This window comes from Dasypus novemcinctus, chromosome X (genome assembly GCF_030445035.2).
Source record: "Dasypus novemcinctus isolate mDasNov1 chromosome X, mDasNov1.1.hap2, whole genome shotgun sequence".
Taxonomy (NCBI): domain Eukaryota; kingdom Metazoa; phylum Chordata; class Mammalia; order Cingulata; family Dasypodidae; genus Dasypus; species Dasypus novemcinctus.
This window is the reverse complement of record NC_080704.1, coordinates 84,686,523-84,711,944: the sequence shown is the minus strand read 5'-3', so window position 1 is coordinate 84,711,944 and position 25,422 is coordinate 84,686,523. Positions and strand designations below refer to the sequence as shown.

The 25,422-nt window shown below is 38.4% G+C and overlaps 1 protein-coding gene across 1 annotated transcript in view; it reads left to right on the top strand.

The window, feature by feature from the left end:
• The window catches only part of ABCB7 (ATP binding cassette subfamily B member 7), a 123,980-nt gene extending 115,705 nt beyond the window's left edge, over positions 1-8,275 (top strand). The window contains 1 exon segment of the mRNA XM_058292159.2: positions 7,861-8,275. Within this exon segment, the coding sequence (XP_058148142.1) occupies positions 7,861-8,076 (216 nt within the window). The 3' untranslated portion in view covers positions 8,077-8,275.
• The last annotated feature ends 17,147 nt before the right edge of the window (positions 8,276-25,422 follow it).

The following is a 25,422-nucleotide window of genomic DNA, read 5'->3' as shown; positions in this document are numbered from 1 at the left end:
ATGGTTTCAGATGAGAAATCAGCACTTAATCTTATGGAGTTTCCCTTGTATGTGATGGTTTTCTTTTCTCTTGCTGCTTTTAGAATTTTCTCTTTGTCTTGAGTGTTGGATAATTTGACAAGTATATGTCTTGGGGTGGGTCTGTTGGGGTTTATGATGATTGGGGTGCACTGTGCTTCTTGGATATTTACATCTGTCTCTTTCAGTAGATTTGGGAAGTTTTCAGCCATTATTTCCTGAAACACTCCTTCTGACCCCTTTCCCTTCTCTTTCTCCTTCTGGGATGCCTATAATACATATGTTTGAGGTTTTTACATTGTCATTTAGGTCCCTAAGTCCTAGCTGGATTTTTTTCTATCTTTTTATCGACCAATTCTACTATCTGTTTGATTTCCGATGTACTGTCTTCCACATCACTAATTCTCTGCTCTGCCTCTTCTCTCTGCTGATATTTGCTGCAAGTGTATTTTTGATTTCTTGAACTGTGGTGTTCATTCCCATCATATCTGTTATCTTTATGCGTAAATCTGCAATTTCCCCTCCAAATGTTGTCTTCATGTTGTTAACCTCTTCCTTTACTTCATTAAATTTGTCGGTGATAAATGTTCTGAAATCTTTAATTACTTGTGCGAAGTTCTTCTCCCCTTCCTGGTTAGTTTGTTCATTGGATTCAGCCATGTTTTCCTGATTACTTGTTTGGTTTGTAGATTTTTGTTGCTGTCTGGTCATCATTTTATCTTGACGGGTTTAATCAGTTCCTTAGCTTCTTTGTCTGATCTTGGGGATTAATTAGCTGTTGTTTTTGCATAAGTGTTATATCTTCGCTTTGTCACTTTGTTCTTCTTATTCTAATTTCTTATTGCTGGTTGAGTTCAATTTAAAGGAAAGTATAAGGGCCAGGGAAGGGCAATTGTGTAAGCAAGGAAAAAGTGTAAAGTAGTATTGGTGATCAATGTTAACAGAGCAACAATATGAGTTCTGGGAGGATGGATATTAGATTCATGTAAGTTGTGTAGAGTTATAGCAGTAGGTAGAGTACCTATAATGAGGTAGTCGACTGAATATGGAAGGAATATGGTATGAATTAAAAAGCTATTGTTTTCGTGTGACAGGGAAAGAGAAATGAAAGGGAATAGTTTCAAGAGTGGATAAAAAACAGAAAACAAAACAAAGTATTAGAAATTAAGAGTTAGAAACTTTGGGGATCAAAGAAAGGGAGGTGGGATATAGGAGAGATAGTAGGTGATGGGGGATATCAAGATGTACGGGAAAGGGGATAGTGTAGGTAGCCAAAATCAATTCACACAGATATGAGGAAACGGAAGGTGAGGAAACCCAGCAAATATGAGGTGTTCCCTGGTAGCACCTATTGTATAATTAAGATAAAATAAGAAGAAAATGAGGGACAAGAGAGATTAGAGGAAAAGAAAAAGAGAGAAGAAAGGAAGAAAGAAAAAGGGGGTTGGTAAAGGGAGGGGAACAAGTAGGGAAAAGAAAGAAAAAGATATAGAACAACCACAACTGCAACAACAACAACAATAAAAAAAGCCCCCTAAATAACTGAAAAAACAAAGAAACAAACAAAAAAAGACTTTGGGGTATACACTGGGAGAAAAGACTAGGAGATAAAGCAATGTTAGCAATCAGGACATTAAAAAAAATAAAAAATGAAATGAAATAGAAATACAAACAAAACAAAACAAAAGAAAAAAGAAAAAACGCAAAGGTTGAGGGCTAGGACATTCAAGGACCTCAGATGGACCTCAGGGCGTGATGGATTCAGGGATGCAAAGTCTGATATATTGAACAGTCAAGAGGTGTGAGTCTCTGGAGTGTGGGCCACCCGGGTTTAGGGGACTCAGACCTGGCAACCTCAAATCTGGTTAACAGGTAGCCTGGTAGCACTGCAGTGCAACACAGCCTTCAGGGATCCCCGCAGCTGGGTGCCAGCCCTATGGGTGAGTTCACATCCGCAAATTCTATCTTTTGTGTCTGAACCCTGCAATTCACTCATTCACTGGGGTCTGTTCTGTGGATGTATCACCAATTCGGCTTCAGGACCCCTCCCACCCTGTAAGCCCCCAGAACGGCCACCTGCGTGCGCCTCTACACTGCAGCCAGTTTAATGAGGCAGATCAGTAGCCACGCCTGTGGGTGGGGCTACAGCCGGAAATGCCGATAACAGAGTCCAAAACTGAAATTCCCATGCTTCGCAAAATATTCCCCTAATCGGCTTCCAGACGTCTCCCACCCTGCCAGAACCTGTAACAGCCTCCTTATGACGTCTCTCTATTGCTATCAATTTAAGTCTGCTGCAGATCGGCAGCCAGGCTTGGGGGGGCAGGGCTCTAGGCAGAAGCGCTATTATTTGCGTCCGCAATCAAAAATTCCCTGCTTTGCAATAAAACTCCCGTTTGTCTCCCCAAATTCGTCTGCAAAGGCCTCCCGTCCTGTTAACCCCCCAATAACCCGCTCAGGGCTTATGAATTCCCCAGTACTGCAGAGCTTCCAGATATAGACGCCACAGCGCTGGTGCCATGGCTCCACCCACCCAGAAGACTTTCTTTATGCTACTACTTTTAAAAACTAGTTCATGTGCTTTTATACAAATAAGAATAATTTAAAATATATACATTTTTGTGGGAAAATAACTTGTTTTGGATTTATTTCATTGGTGTTTCTGGAAAAAATCACCATCTTTTCTATTTTTAATTTTTAAATTTAACTTTTACTTTTGAAATGATTTCAAACTTATGGGACAGTAGCAAAAATAATAAAAACCCATACATAGAGCTTCAACATATTCCCACCCCTCCTGGATACCCAAATTCACCAATTTTAACATTTTGCTAGTTTTTCCCTTTCTTTCTTTTCCTTTCCATTCCCTTTCACTTCCTTTCCTTTTGTTTCTTTTCTTTCCTTTTTCTCTTTTTCTTTTCTTTCTTTCTCACTCCCCCTTTCTCTTTCCCTCTTTCTCTTTCTTCCTTTCTTCCTTTTTTCTTCTTCCTTCCTTCCTTTCTTCCTTCCTCTTTCTTCCTTTTTTCTCCTTTCTTCCTCTTTCTTCCTTTTTCTCCTTTTTCTCTTCCTTTTTCCTCTTTCTTTCTTTCTTTTCTTTCTTTCTTTCTTTCTTTCTTTCTTTCTTTCTTTCTTTCTTTTCTCTTCGTTTCTTTTCTTTTAAACATTTGAGAGCAGGTTGCACACATTTTTCTTCTTAAACACATACTACTTCCATGTACTTTTCCTATGAACAAAGATATTATTTACATAATCACCATAAGTGTAGTTATCAACTTCAAGAAATTTAATATTGATACAAAGCTTATACTTTATATTCCAAGTTTTTCTTACATCCCAGTAATGTCCTTTTGAGCCTTTTCTCCTCCTTTCTTAGATCACATTCAGTATATTGTATTGCATTTAATTGTCATTATCTTTTATTTTCCTATGATGTCTTTTTTTTTTAAATGTTACATTAAAAAATATAAGAGGTTCCCGTATACCCCTACCCCACCCCAAACAACCTCTTCATCATTGTGGCACATTCATTGCATTTGGTGAATACATTTTGGAGCACTGCTGCACCACATGGATAATAGAGTCCATTGTAGTTTACACTCTCCCCAAGTACATTCAGTGGGTTATGGCAGGATATAGTATGTCCAGCATCTCTCCCTGCAATATCATTTAGGACAACTCCAAGACCCAAAAATGCCCCCACAGTACCTCTTTTCTTCCCTCTCCCTGACCTCAGCAACTACCATGGCCACCTTCTCTACATCAATGCTACAATTTCTTCCATTACTATAGTTCCATAGTAGAATATCAGTAAGTCCGCTCTAATCCATAATTTATTCCTCCATCCCGTGGACCCTGGGATGGTGATGTCCATTCCACGTCTCTATCGAGAGGGGGTTTAGATTCCACATGGATGATGGATGCAATTCTTTGGCTTGTAGTTATAGCCCTCTTGGTTCCCTGGTGTGGTGGTTTACCATCTTCATCTCCCTATTCTGGCCTGGGTAAGTCCAATGAACCAGAGGGTAGGAGTTACAACTCTGCTGAGGCTCATGACCCAGCTGGCACATGGACAATCCGAAGATTCAAGTCTCCTGAGTATACAACAACCTTAGCACCAACCATAGGTTCAGTGAAAGTGACAGAAGAGGCATGTGCAAAAAGGTCACATCTGAGTCCAACTCCATCACACTCAGGAACACAAATTCCAAAGTAGGGCCAACTGACACAGCACTGAATTCCAGAGCCATTTACCATGATCAGAGAACCTGTAGGTCTCCATAGCCCTCAGTAGAACCAGTGCCTGGGGTTGTATCTACTTTGGCTGTTTCTGGGGTCGGTCTTGCTGAGACATGTGTAAGAGCGACCCTTGTGATGACCTCCCGACTCTTTTTTGATGACTCTTAGCCATATAAACTCATTTGTCTTTGCCATTCTCTTTAGTTTCTTTCTTTTTTTCATAATTGTGGAAATATGTGTATAACATAAATCTTCTCATCTTAACCCCTCCCGTGGCCACTCAGAGATTAGTCACATTCATAATGTTAGTTTCCTCACCACCGTCCATTAGTAGACTTTCCCTCCACTCCAAAAAGAAACCCTATGCTTATTTTGCATTACTTCCCCAATGTCCCTGCCACCAACCCCTGATAACCTGTACTGTACTTTCTGTCACTGTAAGTTTGTATATTCTTTTTCTTTGTTGTTATCATGGGGCTTAAATTTACATCCTACATCTCTAACAATCTTGTTTGATTTGAAACCAACTTAAATAATGCATACACATTGCATTCCTATAACCTTCCATCCCCCCACCTTTATATAGTCCCTGTTACAAATGACATGATTATACATTGAATCCCAGACCACTGACTTATCATTACATTTTGTGCATTTGCCTTTTAGATCCTGTAGGAAGAAAGAGTGAAGTTACAAGTCAAACATACACTGCTAGTACTGGTGTTTTAGATTTACCCATGTTATTACCTTTACCAGCGATCTTTATTTATTCATGTGGTTTGAGGTAATTGTCTAATGTCTTTTCTGTTCAACCTGCAGAACTCCCTTTAGCATTTCTTGTAGGGCCAATATAAATGGTGATGAAGTCCCTCAGCTTTTGTTTACCTGGGAATGTATTACTCATTCCTTCATTTTTGAAAGAGAGTTGTGCTGAATATAAAATTATTGTTTGGCAGTGTTTTACTTTCAGTTCTTTAAGTATGTCATCCCACTCCTATCTTGCCTCCATGATTTCCAATGAGAAATTGGCATTTAATCTTATTATGTATGTATATTTGTATGTATGTAACATATTGCTTTTTTCTATAGTGGCTTTCAGAATTCTCACTTTTGTATTCTACAGTTTGATAGTAAAATGGCATGGTAGGGTCTATTTGGATTTATCCTGTTCGGAGTTCATTGAGCATGTTGGAGGTGTATGTTTATGTCTTTCTTTAAATCTTAGAAGTTTTCAGCTATTATCATTTTGAATATTCTCTCGTTTCTCTCTCTTTTCTCCTTTTGGGAGCATACCTGATGGTGTCACACAGGTTCCTCAGGCTCTGTTCACTTTTCTTCAGTCTTTCTTTTGTTTGATCTTCAGACTGGATGCTTTCAATTGTCTTGTCCTCAAATTCGCTGATTCTTTCTTTTGCCACCTCCATTCTGCTGTTGAACCCCTCTACGGAATTTTCCATTTCTGTTACTGTGGTCTTTAGCTCTGTTTGGTTACATTTCATAATTTCCACCTCTCAACTGATACTCTCTTTGTGTTCCTCTATCATTTTCCTGGTTTCCTTTAGTTCTTTGCCCTTGTTGTCCTTCGCTTTTTGAGCATAATTAGGCCCGTTTTTAAAAGTTTTTTTATCTGGACTGCCCCAGGTCAGAAATTCCTCATTGATGATTTCTAATGTTTTAATCTTCTTTTTCTGGGCCATCGCTTTCTGCTTCTTTGTATGTTTTGTAATCTTTTGTTGAAAGCTGCACATTTTTATATTTCAATGTGTTATTGCTGGAATTTAGCCTCTGAGGCAGCTGTTCCTTAAGCTTGTTTCCAGCTAGTGTTTTAGGAATATCAGAGCTTTCCTTGAATGCCAAGAGCTGACCGAAAAAATGAGTGAAGAAAGAGAACACCTTTCCCAGTCTTCGCAGGTCGACCTTAGCAAGTGTTCTCTTTTAGTTTATCCATACAAAGATTTTAGAAACTAGCTCTAGGCCAAAGCATATGGGCCTTCCTGGTCCTTTCTGCACATGTGTGTTCTCCTGTGCATGTGCATTTGACCTGAGAAATTCTCCCATTTGAAAAGGCAGGAATGTCTACTCCTCCCTAGAAAACAGTTTCTTCATGGTCCTGGGCACCACACTGTGTGTCCTACAGCCAGCAACAGTGACAGCTAGTAACAGTGACAAAATACCTTTCAGTTAACTCTTCTTCGAGAGAAGGCAAATTAAATGTAGATCGGAGTTTGAAATTTATACCATATCTATGCAGTGTTAATTTTAGTAGCTATTGTTAATAAAATTCCTACCAGAAGAAATAAAGTTATCATGGAGAAATCTTATTTTTCAATGTATATATGAGGATTTCTAGATTTCTTTTTAAAGATCTTTAAATCCCTGTATAAATAACAATGCTTTTGATTTGAATATTTGCTGATTACAAAAAGTATCACTTTTTTAACTTTTTTATTATCTTTTTAAATACATAGATGACACAAAATACTACATTAAAAAATATGAGGTTTCCATATGTCCCACTCCCCATACCCTGCACTCCTCCCACATCGACAACTTCTTTCATTAGTGCGATACATTCATTGCATTTGATGAATATATTTTAGAGCACTGCTACATGACATGGATTATAGTTTACATTGTAGTTTACATTCTCTCCCATTCCATTCAGTGGATTATGGCAGGATACATAATGTCCTGCATCGGTCCCTGCAATATCATTCAGGACAACTCCAGGTCCCGAAAATGCCCCCATATCACACCTCTTTTTCCCTCTCCCTGCCTTCAGTAACTCCCATGGCCACTGTCTCCACATTAATGATACAATTTCTTCCATTGCTAAAGTCACAGTTATAGTAGAATTCCAGTAAGTCCACTCTAATCTATATTTTATTCCTCCATCCTGCGGACCCTGGATAGAATAGATGGAAGCAGGGGTAACTGGGGGGCAATGGAAGTGTTCTGCATGATCATGCAATGATGGATACAGGCCATGTTAAATTTCACCAGAAATTTATAAAAGTGTATAGTCTAAAATGTAAACCATGATGTAACCAAAAATTCATAGAAGTGTACAGTCTAAAATGTAAACCATAACGTAAACCATAATGGAAGCATGGATAATACCTATGTTCCAATGTTTGTACATCAGTTGTAGCAAATGTAACATCCACATGTAAAGAGATCATTGCTGGGGAGGAGGAAAAGGGGGAGGATGTTGGGTATATGCGAGTCCCCTATATTCTATATGTGACTTTACTGTGACCTAAAACATTTTTGAAGACATAGTACCACCGTTTAAAATTTTTACCCTTCCTTTTCTGCCAATCAAAATGAAATACTAACATTTTGTCTCCTTTAAGTAAAATAGTGTACAGTGTATTGAGTTATGTAGCTTTATGTTTGTTGACTGGAATTGGGTAGCTTAACAGTGTAAAAAGTATTTCTACCTCAGTTTTTCCCACTTGTACTATGGTGGAGGAGGAGGAATTGTGAGAGGTATTTTAATGAATGCAAATCCTTCAAAATCCTCAGTTATAAAGTATTACGTGATTTTCTTTTTACACTGATTATATGACCTTTTTCTGTGTTTCTCTTGTTTCTGCTCTTTAGGGTAAGGTAGCTGAACGTGGTACCCACCATGGATTGCTTGCTAATCCTGGCAGTATCTATTCAGAAATGTGGCATACACAGGGCAGTCGTGTGCAAAACCATAATAAACTCAAATGGGATGCAAAGAAAGAAAGTGTATCCAAAGAGGAGGAAAGGAAAAAACTACAAGAAGAAATTGTCAACAGTGTGAAAGGTTGTGGAAACTGTTCCTGCTAGGTCAACTAAGACCTTGCCTCCCTTCCCCTCCCCTTTCCTCCCCTCCCTTACCTCCTACTTCCCCCTTCCTTTCCTTCTTTTTTTTTTTTTGACTACACATTTGCAAAAAGGAAAATTGTTTTATTAAAAATCATACATTCCCATTTTCTGTAATCCTTCTTTTAGATAAAATGTATTTAAAAGGGGATTTTCCAATCTATTTAATGTGTTGTCTGTTTATCCCAAATTATTTTATTACTGACTTAGTTGTTACTCAAGACATAATTTTCGTTACCATTTGACTTTACCCTATTTCCATTTGAGGCCTGAATTTTTATATTCATTATCAGAAGACTCAAATTAGTTTCCAAATTTTTGTATAATTTTTAAAATCTCCTTTATTCTGGCAATTTAGATGGAAGTTGTCTATTTCTTAAAATTAAAAAGAGAAAGAAAAAGGGGACAGTACAGTTTCATTATTTCTCCTCCCTCCCGTAAAAATGACTTTGTAAGCACAAATAAAGTTAGAACTTGTCATAAATAGACATGCATTTATAGTTCATGTCTTAGTTGATATCCATACTTACATGTTTTAAAGTATTTGTGATTATATACCTTTTGAAGGAAAAGCCTTAATTTTCATATTAACTTGAAAAATATTCTTATACATTAACCAGTGCTATAACTATCATCTAGTAAAGGGAGTTTTTTTTTCCACTGAAATGAAGCATTGCTCTTGTTTTGAACTAAAATTTATACGTTTTTTTTTCAGACTACCAAACCCTGATATAATTTGTGAGTTTCTAGATGGGGAATAATCCGAAAGGATTAAGAAGTTAATAGTCTTTTCTTTTTCCGTAATAAATTCACTGCTTTTAATGTATGAAATTATACTGAGAAACATCTAAGTGGGTGTGTGCACAAGCTCACACATTTATATATAAAGCAACATCCACTTAATATTTATTAATGACCTTTAAGGAGTCAGCAGAGGATTACATATATATGCTCTTTAGATGATCAGGATCCCAGTATGTGTTGACACTTAAGAAGTACTTCATTACAGGTCTTCCCTTTTTTTTCGTACTTTAATGAAGTATTTTAAGCTTGACATAGGAGCAAGGAGGAGTCCAAACAACATAATCCAAGTTTTACCTGCTAGAAATAATTAATAAAATGTGGGTATATATTCACTTGGAGAGTCTTCTCTCTTCCAGTTTGAATTGCTTTCATTTGGTAGTCATAATTTAGTGTGAAAAAAACATGTGTATCTCATGAACTGCCACATAACTAAATAATGAGGTTTTATTTTCTCAGAAAAAGTCCTAAGTATTTTATTGGTTTGTGGTTTTAATGTGCTTCAAATGATAATTTGGTTTGGGAGAAATTAATATTTGTTTTGTTTTGTTTTGTTTTGCTCTAATTGGTGGAAAGATTTCTAAACTTAATAGGGTATTCCATTATGTGATACAAAGACAACTCTAGGTAAGAATTGTGATTAAGTAACATAAAGCTAGTATTTTGGTTAGCCTTTGTTGCCAGAGTATATGATGTTGGATCATACTTTTAAAGTTGGGATTAACACTGAAGTACATAATCAACTACAGGATATTATATTGGACATTACTGAGAAAAACAGTACTTTGAATAAATCACCAGAAATATTTGAAATGTAGGTAAAGTCTAGATAGAAATGTCACTTCTCTTTGTATATATTTCCAATGATGTGTTTGGAAAAGATTTTACTTAGTTGCAGGTATGAATGAAGTAACCAATAGTAATAATCATTTTCAAATGCAAATCACTTTGTTGAAAATAAGTGATTCTGTGAAATAGCAAACATTTAGTCAAGGAAGAGAAGGACCATTTTAGGTGGAGATAATTTTCCCACTAAGAGATTTGAAGCTATTTTCTTTTCACATGATTAGAGGTGGTACCTAGGCCATTGGGCCTTATGATCATTAACTAGTATTTTCAGTTAATTAAAACTGAATTGCCTGAAAAAAGCAGTTATTATAGGGAACATATCTAAGACTTAACAACTTTTCTCTTAACCCCATCGTATTTAGCTGGTTCTATACAATGAAATAATAGACAAATTAAAATGAAAGAAAACCTTCCTAGGTTGATTCACTCAGAGGAAATGCCAAGAAAAAACACATTTAATTGTAATTTACTACTTTTACATTACAATATTACATGCTCACACAAAATAATTATATATAAATTTATAAATGGGTGTTGCAAAATAATTTTTAGTATGGAATATTGGAATGACTAGGCCTCAGTCATGGAATATGGGCTCTGAATATGAAGCAAGAAGTTTAGGTTTTATTTCCTTTATCTCTTTATTTTAAAGATTGTAAATATTACTTTCTCCCTAGGGGAATCCTAGTTTACAAACTTTTTAAAATTAAAGTCAAAGTGATTTGAGATCATAAAAATAGGGAGATGCCTTCCTTAAGGTTTGTAACAGAAATATTTTGGTGAGCAGATGGAATTGTTTGAAAATTTTTGAATAGATTAGTCTGAGGTTCACTTGTGAAAATCAAAAAGAAGCCTTGGAATTTGAACATGAACAAACACAAGATATGTATTTATTTTTCTTCTGCAAGGATTTGAACCTTTTATATACCTTAAGATAAGTCTTTTATTTGCCTTCCTCTTAGATGTTGACAAAGCTGTTTGTGAAGATGGGCATTTTAAAAACACGTTTGCTTTAAAAGCAATGTATTTAAAGATGGTGTGACTACTTGTTTCTGAATTACTTTGCCCAAACTTCCCATTTTGTTCCTAGCTGTCTTAATTGACAAATGTGTCCGTGAGTTGCAGCTTTTATCAGTATATATTCATAATTATTTTACCTGGTAACTTCATCCCAGGATACTCTCCTATGGATTTATAGTTGAAAATACTGAAATATCTTTGCAATTTCAGTTTTCTTAAATTATAGAAAGGTCCTTTCTCTCCCTTCTTTAATATATAGATTTTGAATGTAAACTATATTGTAAATAAATGAGTGTTAAGTCAAATAAGCTGGTTAAAACTTGGTTTGTCATGATGACATCAACATTGTGAAATAAGGCATTCCCTAGAAAAGTCTGTTCTCAGAGATGACTAATAAAAGGACAAATCCCACGTGGAACTCTGGAGGATGATAAAGACTGGAGAAGGATGACACAAAAAATAAACGAGAAAATAAAGATAGGACATCTATGACTTGGACCTATCAGTCCAGTCCCTTCTTCCTCACTCGGTGCTATGTAATTTAAGTATCACACAGTGACAACATGACCTGGGTACCACCTGCCATGAATGCAGACCACAGAGCCACTCACAGTACAGAGTTAGTACCCCATGCATATTCAGGCACAGGTACCCAAGACTACAGATGCCCAGATTGGAGACCAAGTGGCTGGTAAACACATAAATACAAAAGGGTCACCAGAAAACAAGAGACCCTCAGTAGAAATGTTGGCAAGAGGTGCACACACCCAACCTGGTCTCATTGTTGGAGCACCAAAACGATGAAATGTTTCTGAACATTGACCCCTTCCAGCTCCCTGGGCCAACATGCCCTAAACAGGAAGTTACTAGAGGCAGAAAAGCCTCAGGGGAAAATGGTAAAACAGAACTGCTCTAAGGCAGGACAGATCCCAGAACTAAAAAGTAATGATTAGGGGACACAAAATGAGGGAAAACAGTTGAACTAATTGAGCTAGGGAGAAAATTCTGCACAAAAAACATCAGAACACATCAGGGTTCCCAGACAAGGAACAGAGAAAAGGGAGCTATCTCCTGGAGGTGAAATAATTGCATAGAAAAGGAAATTGTACTTCATGTACAGGGCAAGAAGTAGGTGCAGAATACCTGAGAAAATCTGAACAGTTAAACACAGTCTACTCCAAAAGTTCAGTATTAACTGGACCAAACATGGAAGAAGAGACATAACAGCCCATCTAAAATAAAACCCTAGGCAAGGGGAAGAAACATCAGAGTTAGCACATCAAAATAATCAGATGCCCAGATATCAACAAGAGTTACAAGCCATACTAGGAAACAGGAAGATGTTTCTTAGTTAAGGAAACAAATCTTCAGAGGAGACATGGGCTTTGGAACAACTAATCAAGGTTCAAACAAACCCCTTAGTTTAAGGAGATGTAGGAAAATGTGCATAGAATAAACTAAATATATAGAGCAAAGGATATTAAGGCAATTTGTGAGCATAAAGAATTTGAAAGTTTAAAAAAAATGAAATGAAAGGCACACTAATGGAGATTAAAAATGCATAAAACAGCAGACTTGAACAGGCAGAATACATCGGTGAACTAGAAGACAGGACAATCAAAATCAGAGAAGAAGAAATAAAGAATGGAAAACATGGAGCAGTGTCTTAAGGGACACATGTAACAGCATGAAGTGTGCCATCACATGCATCATAGGAGTCCCAGAGAAGAGAAGGGAAAAGGAGTAGAAAGAATATTTGAGGTAATAATTGCAAATTTCCCAACTTTTATGAAATGCAAATATACATATCCAAGAAGTACAACATATTTGAGGTAATAATTGCAAATTTCCCAACTTTTATGAAATGCAAATATACATATCCAAGAAGTACAACATATTCCAAATAGAAGTAACTGTAATGTGCTTTCTACAAGGCACATACTAATCAGAATGTCAGATGCCAAAGAATTCTGAAAGCAGTAAGAGAAAGGAAATCACATACAATAGTTCCATGATAATAAAACAATGTGCCAATTTCATCAGAAAACTTGAAGGCAAAAAGGCAGGGTATGATATAGTTAAGGTACTGAAAGAAAAACTGCCAGCCAAAAATTCTTTATCCTGCAAAATTTTGCAAGGGAGGGAGAGTTTAAAACATTCACAGATAAAGAGAACTTGAGAGTCTGTTACCAAAACATCTCCCCTACAAGAAGGCAAAACGTCAAGAACAAAGCTGTTTCATTTTTTCATTTTTTGATAACCCAATTTTTTACTTTATTAAATTTTTCTAAAGTATGTATTCTATAACCTTTGAACCCATAACTATATTCCATTTTACTATTAATGGACCCTGGCAATATATTAGGCTTCTTTTTTTTCTTTTTTTTTTTTTTTTTTTTTAGTTAGGCCAGTAATTTATTCAGGTACGGAGGGAAGAGAAATGGGAGGAAACAACAGAAAATAACAGAACAGGGGTTTCAGGTAGTGAGGAAGGGGCTGAAAAGGGTTGAAGAGGGCTAATTTACAAGCTACAATTCCCCATTATAGATTATAAGTCCCCAGGGTTATTTGTGTGGCCACATGGCAGAGGAAAAATGGCGACAGTGGCGCACCGAGGACAGGACAGGTCCACTGGCAAGAGTAAGGTGAAAGAGGCTTCATTTTGAAAGAAGTTTCTGACCACAGAGAGGTTCAACTATGGCAGGGGAGGAACACTGGTGTGGGGTGTTATTGATAGGGGACACATGGGAGTTCTCCAGAGCATGTATACAGGGTAATAAAAATGTTCAGATATTTTCATAATGGTTTCACTTAAAAATGACAACTGAGGGAGTGCTGAGTTTCTAGCCAGGGCAGCTCTATCACATTCCCCAATGGAACAGCAACAATCCCCCAAGTGCAATGGCAAAGACCAATAAAGATGGGTGGTCCAACAATGAGCCCTTGATACTGATGGCTATGATTATGAGCCCATGTGCCTGAAATACAAACTAGGCCTAGAGCTGCAGGATGCCTAAGAGTTACCTCCTGAGAGCCTCCATGTTGCTCAAATGTGGCCACTCTCTAAGCCAAACTCATCATGTAAATGCATTACCTACCTCCCCCCACTCCCCCCCCAAGCATGGGACATGGCTCCCGGGGATGAACTTCCCTGGTGCTGAGGGATTACTACCAAGCACCAGTTGACGATGTAGCTGGAAAAAAACCTTGAATAAAAGGGTCAATTCAGACCAGCAGAATATCTCAGCGTACATGTAATATCAGGTCTTAAAAACTGCTTTATGACTTTGGAAAGGACAAATGAATTTATATGGCTATGAGTCTCCAAAAAAGAGTCAGGCGGTTATCAGAGGGGTTATTCTTATGCACGCCTCAGCAGGGTCCCAGAGACAGCCAAAGTAGGTAGAAGCCCAGGTACTGGTTCTCCTGAGAGCTACAGAGATCCACAGGTTCTACAGTCATGGCAGATGGCTCTGGAGTTCAGTGCCATGTCAGTTGGGCCTACTTTTGAGTCTGTGTTCCTGAGTGTTATGGAGTTGGACTCAGATATGACCTTTCTACACATGCCTCTTCTGTTACTTTTATCATACCAGTGGTTAGCGCTGGTGTTGGTGTATACTCAGGAGACCTGAATTTCTGGACTGTCCATGTGAGAGCCAGGCCCTGAGCCTCAGTAGACTTGCAGCTCCTACCATTTGGTTTATTGGACTTACCCTGGCCAGTTAACAGGGAGGTGAAGGTCAACCACCACACCAGGGAGCCAAGAGTAACTACAACTGCATGCAGGAGTATTGCATCCATCATCCATGTGGAATCTAAGCCCCCTCTTGATATAGAGGGGGAGTGGACATAACCGTCCCTGGGTACACAGGCTGGAGGAATAGCGGATGGATGAGTGGACTGGTATTCTACTATGGAACTATTGTGATTAGTAATGGAAGAAATTGTAGTACTGATGTGGAGAAAGTGGCCATGGTAGCTGCTGAGCGTAGGGAGAGGGAAGAAGAAATATGATGTGGGTGCATTTTCAGGACTTGGAGTTGTCCTGGGTGGTACTGCAGGGACAGATGCTGGACATTGTATGTCCTACTATGACCCAGTGGTGGACTTGGGAAAGTGTAAACTACAATGTAAAACACTGTCCATGTGGTGCAGCAGTGCTCCAAAATGAATTTACCAAATGCAATGAATGTGCCACAATGATGAAAGCTTATTTATGTGGGATGAGTGGGGTGAGGGGTATATGAAGAGAAAAAAAAGAATTGCTAAAGGGAATTCTTCAGGTTAACAAGAATAGACAAGAGTGTGACTTGGAGCAGTGCTAAGAAGAAAAAATACTCAAAGGTGACTAAAATTGTAAATGCAAGCCCCATAATACTGCATCCCCAAAATATAAATCTACTTGTCAATTCCTATGAGTTAGGATTAAATTGAATAAGAAATAATCATTTAAAATTCATCAAAAATTTTAGAAGTATATGACCCAAAATATAAACCATAATGTAAACCATTGACTGTGGTTAGCAGTTATGATCCAATTATTTGTACATCACTTTTAACAAATGTATCATCTGCATATACAATGTTTAAATAGAGGAAGGGGAAAAGGAGGGCAGATGTTGGATATATGGGAGTACCCTATATTTGGTATGTGACTTTTCTGTAACCTAAAACTTCTTTAAAGACAGTGAAAAAAAGTAAGTCACTGGTGGAAAATATGGAAGAAGATGTCACTGTACATATAAGACAACAGATCTTACAGTGATGAAAGACAAATGTCAAAAAAACTTTCTAATTTTTTTTGTTTTTATTGCCCCAATTTTCTTCTTTAAAACATTTTTTATTTTATTTATTTTAAAGCTATCATTATTTCATTTTTATTGTATTGAGCTATTGACTTCATTTTTTAAATTTTTATTTCTTATTATCTTTTTTTAAAGATACATGGATCACACAAAATTGTACATTAAAAAATATGAAGTTCCCATATACCCCACTCCCCACACCCCCCACTCCTCCGACATCAACAACTTCTTCCATTAGTGTGGTGCAATGGTGCAATCATTGCATTTGGTGAGTACGTTTTGGAGCATTGCTACACAGCATGGATTATAGCTTATATTGTAGTTTACACTTGCTCCCAGCCTATTCAGTGGGTTATGGTGGGATATATAGTGTCCTGCATCTACCCCTGTGATATCATTTAGGACAACTCCAAGTCCTGAAAATGCCCTAATATCACACCTCTTTTTCCCTCTCCTGTGGCTACTGTCCACTTCACTGATATAATTTCTTCCATTGCTAGAGTCACAATGTTTCTATAGTTAGAATTAAAGTAAGTCAACTCTGATCCATATTTTAGTCTTCCATCCTGAAGACACTGGGATGATGATGTCCACTCCACCTCTAAATCAAGAGGGAGCTTAGACCCCACATGGCTGATGGATGGAATTTTCCTGCTTACAGCTGTAGACTTGTGGTTCCCTTGTGTGGTGGTGACCATCCTCACCTCCCTGTTAGCTGACCAGGGTAAGTCCAGTGAACTGGAGAGTAGGGGTTGCAACTCTGCTGAGGCTCAGGGCCCAGTTGGCACAAAGACAGTCCAAAGATTCAAGTCTCGTGATCATACACCAACACCAGTGCCAACCACTGGTTGAATAAAAGTGAAGAGGCATGAATAGGGAGGTCACATCTGAGTCCCAATCCACCACAGTCAGGAGCACAAATTCCAAAGTAGGGCTGACTGGCAAGGCACTAAACTCCAGAGCCATCTGTCATAGCCACAGGACCTAGGTGTCTACATAGCTCTCTGGAGCACCACTACCTGGACTTCTATCTACTTTGACTGTCTCTGAGACCCTGCTTAGATGTGCATAAGTACGACCCCTCTGATGAACTCCTAAATCATTTTGAAGTCTCTTAGCCATATAAACACATTTGTCTTTACCATTTCACCCTTTTATTCAAGGTCTTTTTCTAGTTTCATCACTAGTTGTTAGGAGTAATCCCTGGGCACCAGGGAGGCTCATCCCTGGGAGTCATGTCCCACTCGGGGGGGAAGGTAATGCATTTAAATGCTGAGTGTTGCTGCTCATTGGGGAATGCAACAGAGTTTCGTAGAATGGAAACTCAGCACTTCCTCAGTGGTAGTGTGAAACTCTACCACCTATGCCAATACCCAACAAAGATCTGAACATATCTACATACCTTATATGCATGCCCTGGAGAACAACCACCCATGCATCCCCCATCAATGACATCCCACATCAATGTTCCTCCCCTGCCATAGTTAAAACCCTCTGTGATCCAAAACTTCTTAAAAAATGAAGTCTAATATATTGTGAAATTCAATTAATAGGAAAATAAAATTGTAGTGATAGACCAAAGATTAGAATTAGAATATAATTTAGAAAAACTAAAATAAAGTAAAAAATAAATTGGGGTATTAAAAAATGAAAAATGTCATAAGAAATTTTTTGGACATTTTGCCTTTCATCATTTTAATAGGTGTTGCCCTGTATGTACAGTGGAAAGGCAATCTCTTCCATTTCTTCCTCAATGTCTACATCCTTTTTTTAAATTATGTCTTCAAAAAAGTTTTAGGTCACAGTAAAGTCATATATAGAATATAGGGAACTCTGATATACTCAGCACCAAACCCTTTTCCCCCTTTCCCAGCCTTGATCTTTTCACATGTGGATGTTACATTTGCTGCAACTAATGTACAGATATTGAAACATAGCTACTAGCCATGGTTCCATTTTGGTTTCCATTTTAGACTGTACATTTTTATAGATTTTTTGTTACATTATGGTTTGCATTATTGTTTACATTTTAGACTATATGCCATTATAAATTTTTGGTGACATTTAGCATGGCCTGTATCCATCATTGGAGGATCATACAGAACACTTCCATTTTCCCCCACTACTCCCTCTTTGGACTATTCTATTCCTATCTTCCCCTCCCCTCAGGGCCCACAGTGACAACCAAGCTTCACTGCTTGAAGGGCAAGGTTCATAGATACTTGCAACAATGCTGGGGGGTTGGCAGAAGAGTCTGTCCTCCCCCTTTAGGAGCCACCCATGCTCTCTGAGAGACACACTCCCTTCTGTTTGAGATTATCAGTTTTCACCAGGATGGGGGCTTAACACCTTCCCTCTCATTGTATGGGTCCACCCACTGATATAACACACTACAACATGATGAGTACTCACACCCTCACTAGAAGTCTTCCCCAGGTGCACCCTGTGCTAGATGCCCCCCTATCAAACCCCACAAACCAGTAAACCTTCCTTATAATATTTTCTAAAGAGTTTTTCAACATAGTTTCAACCACACACCCAACAATCTTGCGTGTTCACTTGCTCCCCTCCAATTGTCCCCCAATTCCTTGTACCACCTGACCCAACCTCCCAAACCTATCCCCCCTCAAGCCTGCAAACCCCAAACCAGTATCCCTATGTCATAGTCTTATCCCTTCACTGCACAATTACTTACCTCCACGTTATCATAGATTTCTCCCGTGTAGGCATTAGCTTACAAACTTCCTTTCCCCTGCCCTCCTGTTGTGGGAAACTGGCTTACCTCTTTGTTAATGTAAAAGTTATAGCTGTTAAATGGTGCAGTTGTTAGATGTTGCAATTATTCCCTGTTATTGTAAATGATGTTGCAGTTCAGATAGCAAACAGCTGATTAGGAGTTTCCCAATAAATGCGATGGGAAAACTAGGGTTGAGGCTCTCAGTTCCAGAAGCTGTGAGTCCCCTGGTCCCAGGTTTGTCTCCCCTCTTGTGGCTCTACCTTTATTTCTGCATTGCCTTCCCTTCGAACCAACCTATTGTGAGCTGAATGCAGCAAGTGGCACCCAACGTGGGGCTCGAGGGGAAAAAGAATCACTTTGAGGGAAACTAAAGGTGTTCTTATTGTGCAGAGCCCTGAGTGGTTTAGAAGGCCTTACAAGTCCTCGGTGAGAAAGGACACTCTTGGGTATTTTAGCAGTTACATGATGGGAAATGGAGACAGTTCAACAAAATATTGCCTGTATGTCTGTCTCCTAAAAGAGCTCCTTAAAGGAGGAGGAGCCAAGGTTAGTGAGCCTCGTATTTTAGAACTCTTACAGATTATAGAAACCACTTTGACTATTGTTAAATCTATTTTAGAACACTAGTAAACAGAAGATGAGGAAGAGAAAAATGAAAATAGAGAATGTGATGAAGTTTCTCCTACTGAATTTTTTGGTGATACTAAATCTGAAGTTGCTTTGCCTTCATCTCCTTCATTAACTGACTTTAGAAGGTCATTTTCCTCCCCACCGGCACCTCCTCCCCCTCCTATACCCAGAGACGCTCAGCCAAAGTTGTCAGCTTTACAAGAGGGCATTTTACAGGCTAGAAGGGAGGGTGACTTGGAGGTGCTTCAAATGGCCTTTCTGGTTACCATACAAGAAAGAGTAGCTCCTGGAGTTGATCCTCAAAACCCGAATGGAGTTTATGAGTTCACTCATGAACCCTTCCCATTTAAAATTTTGAAAGAGTTAAAAGCAGCAGTGCAACAATATGGTCCAAATTCTCCTTTTACCTATGGTGCAGTGCAAGGTCTTATTGAAGGCTCTGACTGGTTCACATTGGCACGCATTACCCTAGGGTCTGGAGATTTTTTATAATTCAAAACCTGGTAGACAGATCATGCAGAAACTCAGGCTGCTCATAATAGAGCCCATAATATCCCCATTTCCTTGGATCAGTTAGTGGGGGTGGGGAATTGGCAGGAGTAGAACAGCAATTAAGAATGGATGATCAAGCCATTGCACAGGTTCATTGCTGTTGCTCAATGGTATGGGAAAAAATTGAGGTTAAAGGCCAGCCTCTGGTGTCATTTCAAAAAATATTACAAGGACCTAAAGAGCCTTACCCTGACTTTATCACTCAGTTACAAGAGGCTATCAAAAAACAGGTCAATAATTTAGAAGCTGCTGATACAATTTTGCAGCTAATGGCTTATGAAAATTCCAATCAGGATTGTCAGAAAGCTATTGGGATTATGAAAGGTAAAGTGTTTTTGACTGGATATATTAAATTGTGCCAGTATGTAGGGACAGAGGGTCACCACACTACAATGATGGCTCAGGCTATGACAGGGATGAAAATCAATAAGAGGTTCTCTGGAAAATGTTTTAAATGTGAAAAAATTGGTCACATGAGAAAAGATTGTCAGAAGAGGTCTGAGGGAAAAACAATGCTGCTTGGACAGAATATTTCTGCTCTGAAACAACTTGAACTGTGCCTACACTGTGGTAAAGGAAATCATTGGTCTAGCCTATGTTATTCTAATTATCTTAAGAATGGCACCCCCTTGTTGGGGAAACTTCCAACCGGCCTGCTCCTGGCACCGCTCAAAAAGGGGTCTTTCCTGGTTCAGCAGAGCAATCCCGGCACTCCCTGATTCTCTGCAGGGCCCTGGATTTATACCCCGCCACAACAAGAAGTGCAGCTGTAGATATTCCTATGGCAGAACCTGTTATTCTGCTTCCAAGAGACACCCCCATCCATGTAAAAATGGGAATAAAGGGACCTTTACCAATTGGTATGGTTGGACTTCTCGAGAGAAGCAGTCTTATATCACAGGAAGTTAGAGTGCACACAGGAGTAATTGATTGTAACTATCAAGGAGAGATTGTTTTGTTTTCATGCTAATTCTGATGGGGCCTATTTGCCAAGTTAAAATTAGTACAAAATTTTTATCAAGGTGTTAAAAGGAATTTTGTTGGTGTGCTGTAATTGTTTTTGTGTTTGTTTGTTCAACATCAATGTATATTTTAATACCTCCGGATAGTGTAAATAAATAAAAACTTCTGAAAGAGCTCTATTCAACTGGCCAAAAAATTAAATAAGCACTTATATTATTACCTAAGTTTGAAATGTTAATGAGATCTCTATAGTTGTATAACAGAATATGTATATAGTTGGTTAATAGAATTACTGTGTCTCTTCATAAAAAATAGTTCTTGCTTAAATTGAGATGAATAACTTATTTTTCTTCATAGGTTAAAATGAAAGATGTAAAAGTTAAATATTGAAAAAGGTAAAACATTTGTGGAAATGCTAACTAAAATTTAATAAAGTGTATTATGTCTTACAATAAAATAGTTTTATAAAATCAGAAAATAGAGATATGCAGAACAAAACTAATATGCATATAGCAAGTTCTAAAAGTATTGTGGTAGCATTCAGTGAGACAATGTGTTTTGTAAAAGTAAAACAAACCTGAATGAATACAAGAAGTGCAAAAATTGTGTGAAAAGGTCAACAATGTACTTTTGCAGTTCTTTAAGGCTTTCTGCCCTGGCCTGATGGCAATGAATCCTGCTGCATAGAAGAATCCTGTGGCAGTGACCCTACTGAAAAACATCAGAGACAATAGTATTTTAAAAACCCGGAAGAGGCAAACAATTGAGACAAGCTCTAAGGTCCCTGCTACTCTATCAAATTCTTAAATGTTGTTTGTTTAGGTAAGACAAAACTATACTCTCTGTTGTAATTGATTAAGTACGTTTTCCCATGTTAAAAGAATTTGTAATATTGTTGGAATACTAAAAATCTTTTATCCTTCACTGAGGTGTGTTAATTGGGAAAAGTCCTTCATGGGAGTAGGACGACCTCCAGCAGGCTGCTTTAAAAAAAAGGGGGAGTAGGTAGATATTGACCTATCCTGTGAATTGGATGTGGCCAGTACCAATATTGGCTTTGGGTGGGGTTTGTGTCAAAGGCAAGATTCTAATTGAGTACCCCTCGGGTTTTAGTCACAATTGTGGGAAGGGGCTATAAGTATAATATAAAAAAAGTAATTGTGTGCAGCATAGGAAGCCCTGCTGAAAGTGAAAGGCTTAACCCAATAGTGTCTGGTTACTCTGAAGACTGCCATCCCTACCCAGGGGTGGACTGCAAATACTAAAATCAAGACAGAAACAATGGACTTTTGTGAATCACTCTCCATGGGAGAGAGATCTGTGGAAGAACATCTGGGACACCTGACAGCAGTGACAAGCAACTGTCTGTCATGTCCCTGCCCACTCCTCTAACATCCCTCTCAGGACTGTTGAGGCAGATGCCTCATGAAGATCCAGAGCCATGAAATTGGGGCCTGAGAAGAAGCAGAGTGGCTCCACCAGAAAAGTGAACATCATGAGTACCAGACCTTGGAGTGCCTAGCTCAGAAGTTGCTGCTGCCTGCTATTCACCAACAGCTTGTGGCCTTAATGCTCACATCAATGACTGTGACATCAGCACCCTCCTGCTTCTGGAAGGGGCAAAATATGCTTTCACTGCTACAGACCCTGCATCAGGACTCTTAGAACAAACTAGCTATTGTTTTGTGCCTGAAAAATGAGTTCTCACAATGATGGGCTGTTTATATTCAGCACTGAGTAGTGGCCCCAGGTCCAGTGAAGAGGCTAAGAGCAGGGCCAAGGAAGGCATTGAAATTATGTGATAAACTTACAGCTGCCCCATAGCCCAAAATGGGGAAGTAAGAATTTGTCATTGCCTATGCCTCAAACTATGCAAATTGGGGGAAATGAAGTCATTTTTGATCAAGTACTGGCCTATATAGCCTTCCTGGTTGGAAATCTTAAGCTTATGAAAAATGCAAGTCTGTTCTGCTAATTGGAAGTCTTATTGTTTGTTGTCAAACTTTATTAATCAGTAAAATGTCATTCACATAGACTTTGTAAAAACAAAAAGGGGGAAATGTGGGAAACTGACTTACCTGTTACTGTAAATGTTACACTTGTTAAAAGTTGCAGTTATTAGATGTTGCAGTTGTTCCCTGTTATTGTAAATGATGTTGCAGTTCAGATAGCAAGCAGTTGCCTAGGAGTTTCCCAATAAATATGATGGGAAAACTAGGGTTGAGGCTCTCAGTTCTAGAAGCTGTGAGTCCCCTGGTCCCTGGTTTGTCTCCCTTCTTGTGTCTCTACTTTTATTTCTGCGTTGCCTTCCCTTTGAGCCAACCTATTGTGAGCTGAATGCAGCACCCCCCATATTTCCTGTAAGCCTATATTCTAGTCCCTAGCTCTCTGAGACAGCTTGAATTGCTTAATTCATATCAGACAGGTCATGTAATATTTGTCCTTCAATGCCTGACTTCACTCAACATGAGATCCTCAAGATTCATCCATGTTATCCCATGTGTTAATACTGTATTCCTTCTTATAGCTGAGTAGAATACCATTTTATGTATATACCACATTTTGTTTATTCTTTCATCTGATGATGGGCATTTGGGTTGATACCAAATTTGGCAATAGTGAATAATGCTGCTATGAACATTGGTGTTCATATATCACTTCGTGTTTTTGTTTTCAGTTCTTCTGGGTATATACCCAGCAGTGGAACGGCTGGGTCATATGGCAAGTCTATAGCTAATTTTGGGGGGAACTGCCAAACTGTCCTCCAGTGGATGAGGGTTCCCATTCTTCCACATCCTCTCCAGTCCCATGGGTGTAAGATGGTATCTCATTGTATTTTTATTTTCATTTCCCTAATAGCTAGTGATGTTGAGGATTTTTTCATGTGCTGTTTAGCAATTTATATTTCTTCTTTGAAGACATGACTGTTCAAATCTCTTGCCCATATTTAAAATGGGTTGTTTATCTTATTTGATATATAGGATTTCTTTATATATGCAGAATATTATTCCCCTATCAGATATATATATGGGAGGCAAATATTTTCTCCCATTGCATAGGCTGCCTTTTACCTTTCTTGTTAAACTTTGAGGTGCAAAAGGCTTTAATTTTGAGGAGGTCCCATTTAACTATTTTTTTGTGTGTGTGATTTGGGTGTGAAATTCATGATGCCATTTCCTATTACAAGGTCCTGTAGATGCTTCCCTACATTGTCTTCCAAGGTCTCTATGGTCTTGGTTCTTATATTTAAGTCTTTGATCCATCTTGAGTTGGTTTTTGGATATGGCGTGAGATGGCAATCTTCTTTCATTCTTTTGCATATGGATATCCAGTTCTCCAAGCACCATTTGTTGAAGAGACCATTCTTTCCTACTTGAGTGGGCTTGGTGGCCTTGTAAACTATCAGATGACTGTATATGTGAGGATGTATATCAGAACTCTCAATTTGGTTACTTTGGTCAGTGTGTCTGTCCTTGTGCCAATACCATGCTGTTTTGACCACTATAGCTTTGCAGTATGTTTTAAAGCCAGGTAATGAGATATAAATTTCATGTTTTTCCCAGTTCTTTAAAAAATGCTGTCTTTATTTTTATTGGAATTGCATTAAATCTGTAGATCAGTTTGGGTAGGATAGACATCTTAATGATATTTAGTCTTCCTATCCATGAACAGAGAATATTCTTCCATTTATTTAATTCATCTTTGATTTCCTTTAACAGTTTAATGTAGTTTCCTGTGAATAAATCATTTATACCTTTAAATTTTTCCCAGGTATTTGATTTTTTAATTTACTATTATAAATGTTTTCTTCTTGATTTCCTCCTCATATTGCTCATTATTGGTGTACAAAAATGCTACTGATTTTTGTACATTGATCTTATAACCTGCATCTTTACTGAACTCATAAGTTCTGCAAGCTTTGTTGTAGATTTGTCAGGACTTTCTATGTATATAATTATGTTGTCTGCAAATAGTGAAATTTTGACTTCTTCCTTTGCAATTTGAATGGCATTTATACCTGTTTCTTACCTAGTGCTCGAGCAAGTATTTCTTTTCTACTTATTTATTTATTTATTTTAATGTTACATTAAAAAAAAAATGAGGTCTCCATAAAGCCCCAACCTCCCTAACCCCAATCCTCCCACATCGAAAACCTCTTTCATCAATGTGGCATATTCATTGCATTTGGTGAATACATTTTGGAGCACTACTGCACCACATGGATAATGGTTTACACTGTAGTTTACACTCTCACCCAATCCACCAAGTGGGCCATGGCAGGACCAACAATGTCTAGCAACTGTCCCTGTAGTACCACCCAGGACAACTCCCAAGTCCTGAAAATGCTCCCATGTCATATCTCTTCTTCCCTCTCCCTACCCTCAAGAGTTACCATGGCCACTTTCTCCACATTAATGGTACATTTTCTTCTATTACTAATCACTGTAGTTCTGGAATAGAATATCAGTAAGTCCCCACTAATGCATACTCTATTCCTTCATCCTGTGGACCCTGGGATGGTTATGTCCACTCCCCTCTATATTGAGAGGAAGCTTAGATTCCATATGGATGATGGATGCAATTCTCCTGCATGCAGTTATAGACACTCTTGGCTCCCTGGTGTGGTGGTTGAACTTCACCTCCCTGTTAGTTGGCTGCAGTAAGTTCATTAAACCAGAGGGTGGGAATTGCATGTCTGTTGAGGCTCAGGGTCTGGCTATCACATGGACAGTCCAGAGATTCAGGTCCCCTGAGCACACCCCAGCACCAACCACAGGTCCAGTAAAAGTAACAGGAGAGGCTTCTGAACAAAGATCACATCTGACTTCAACTCCATCATACTCAGGAACATAAACTCCAAAGCAGGGCCAACTGACATGGCACTGAACTCCATCTGCCATGACCATTGAACCTGTGGGTCTCTATAGCCCTCAGAAGAACCATTGCCTGGGC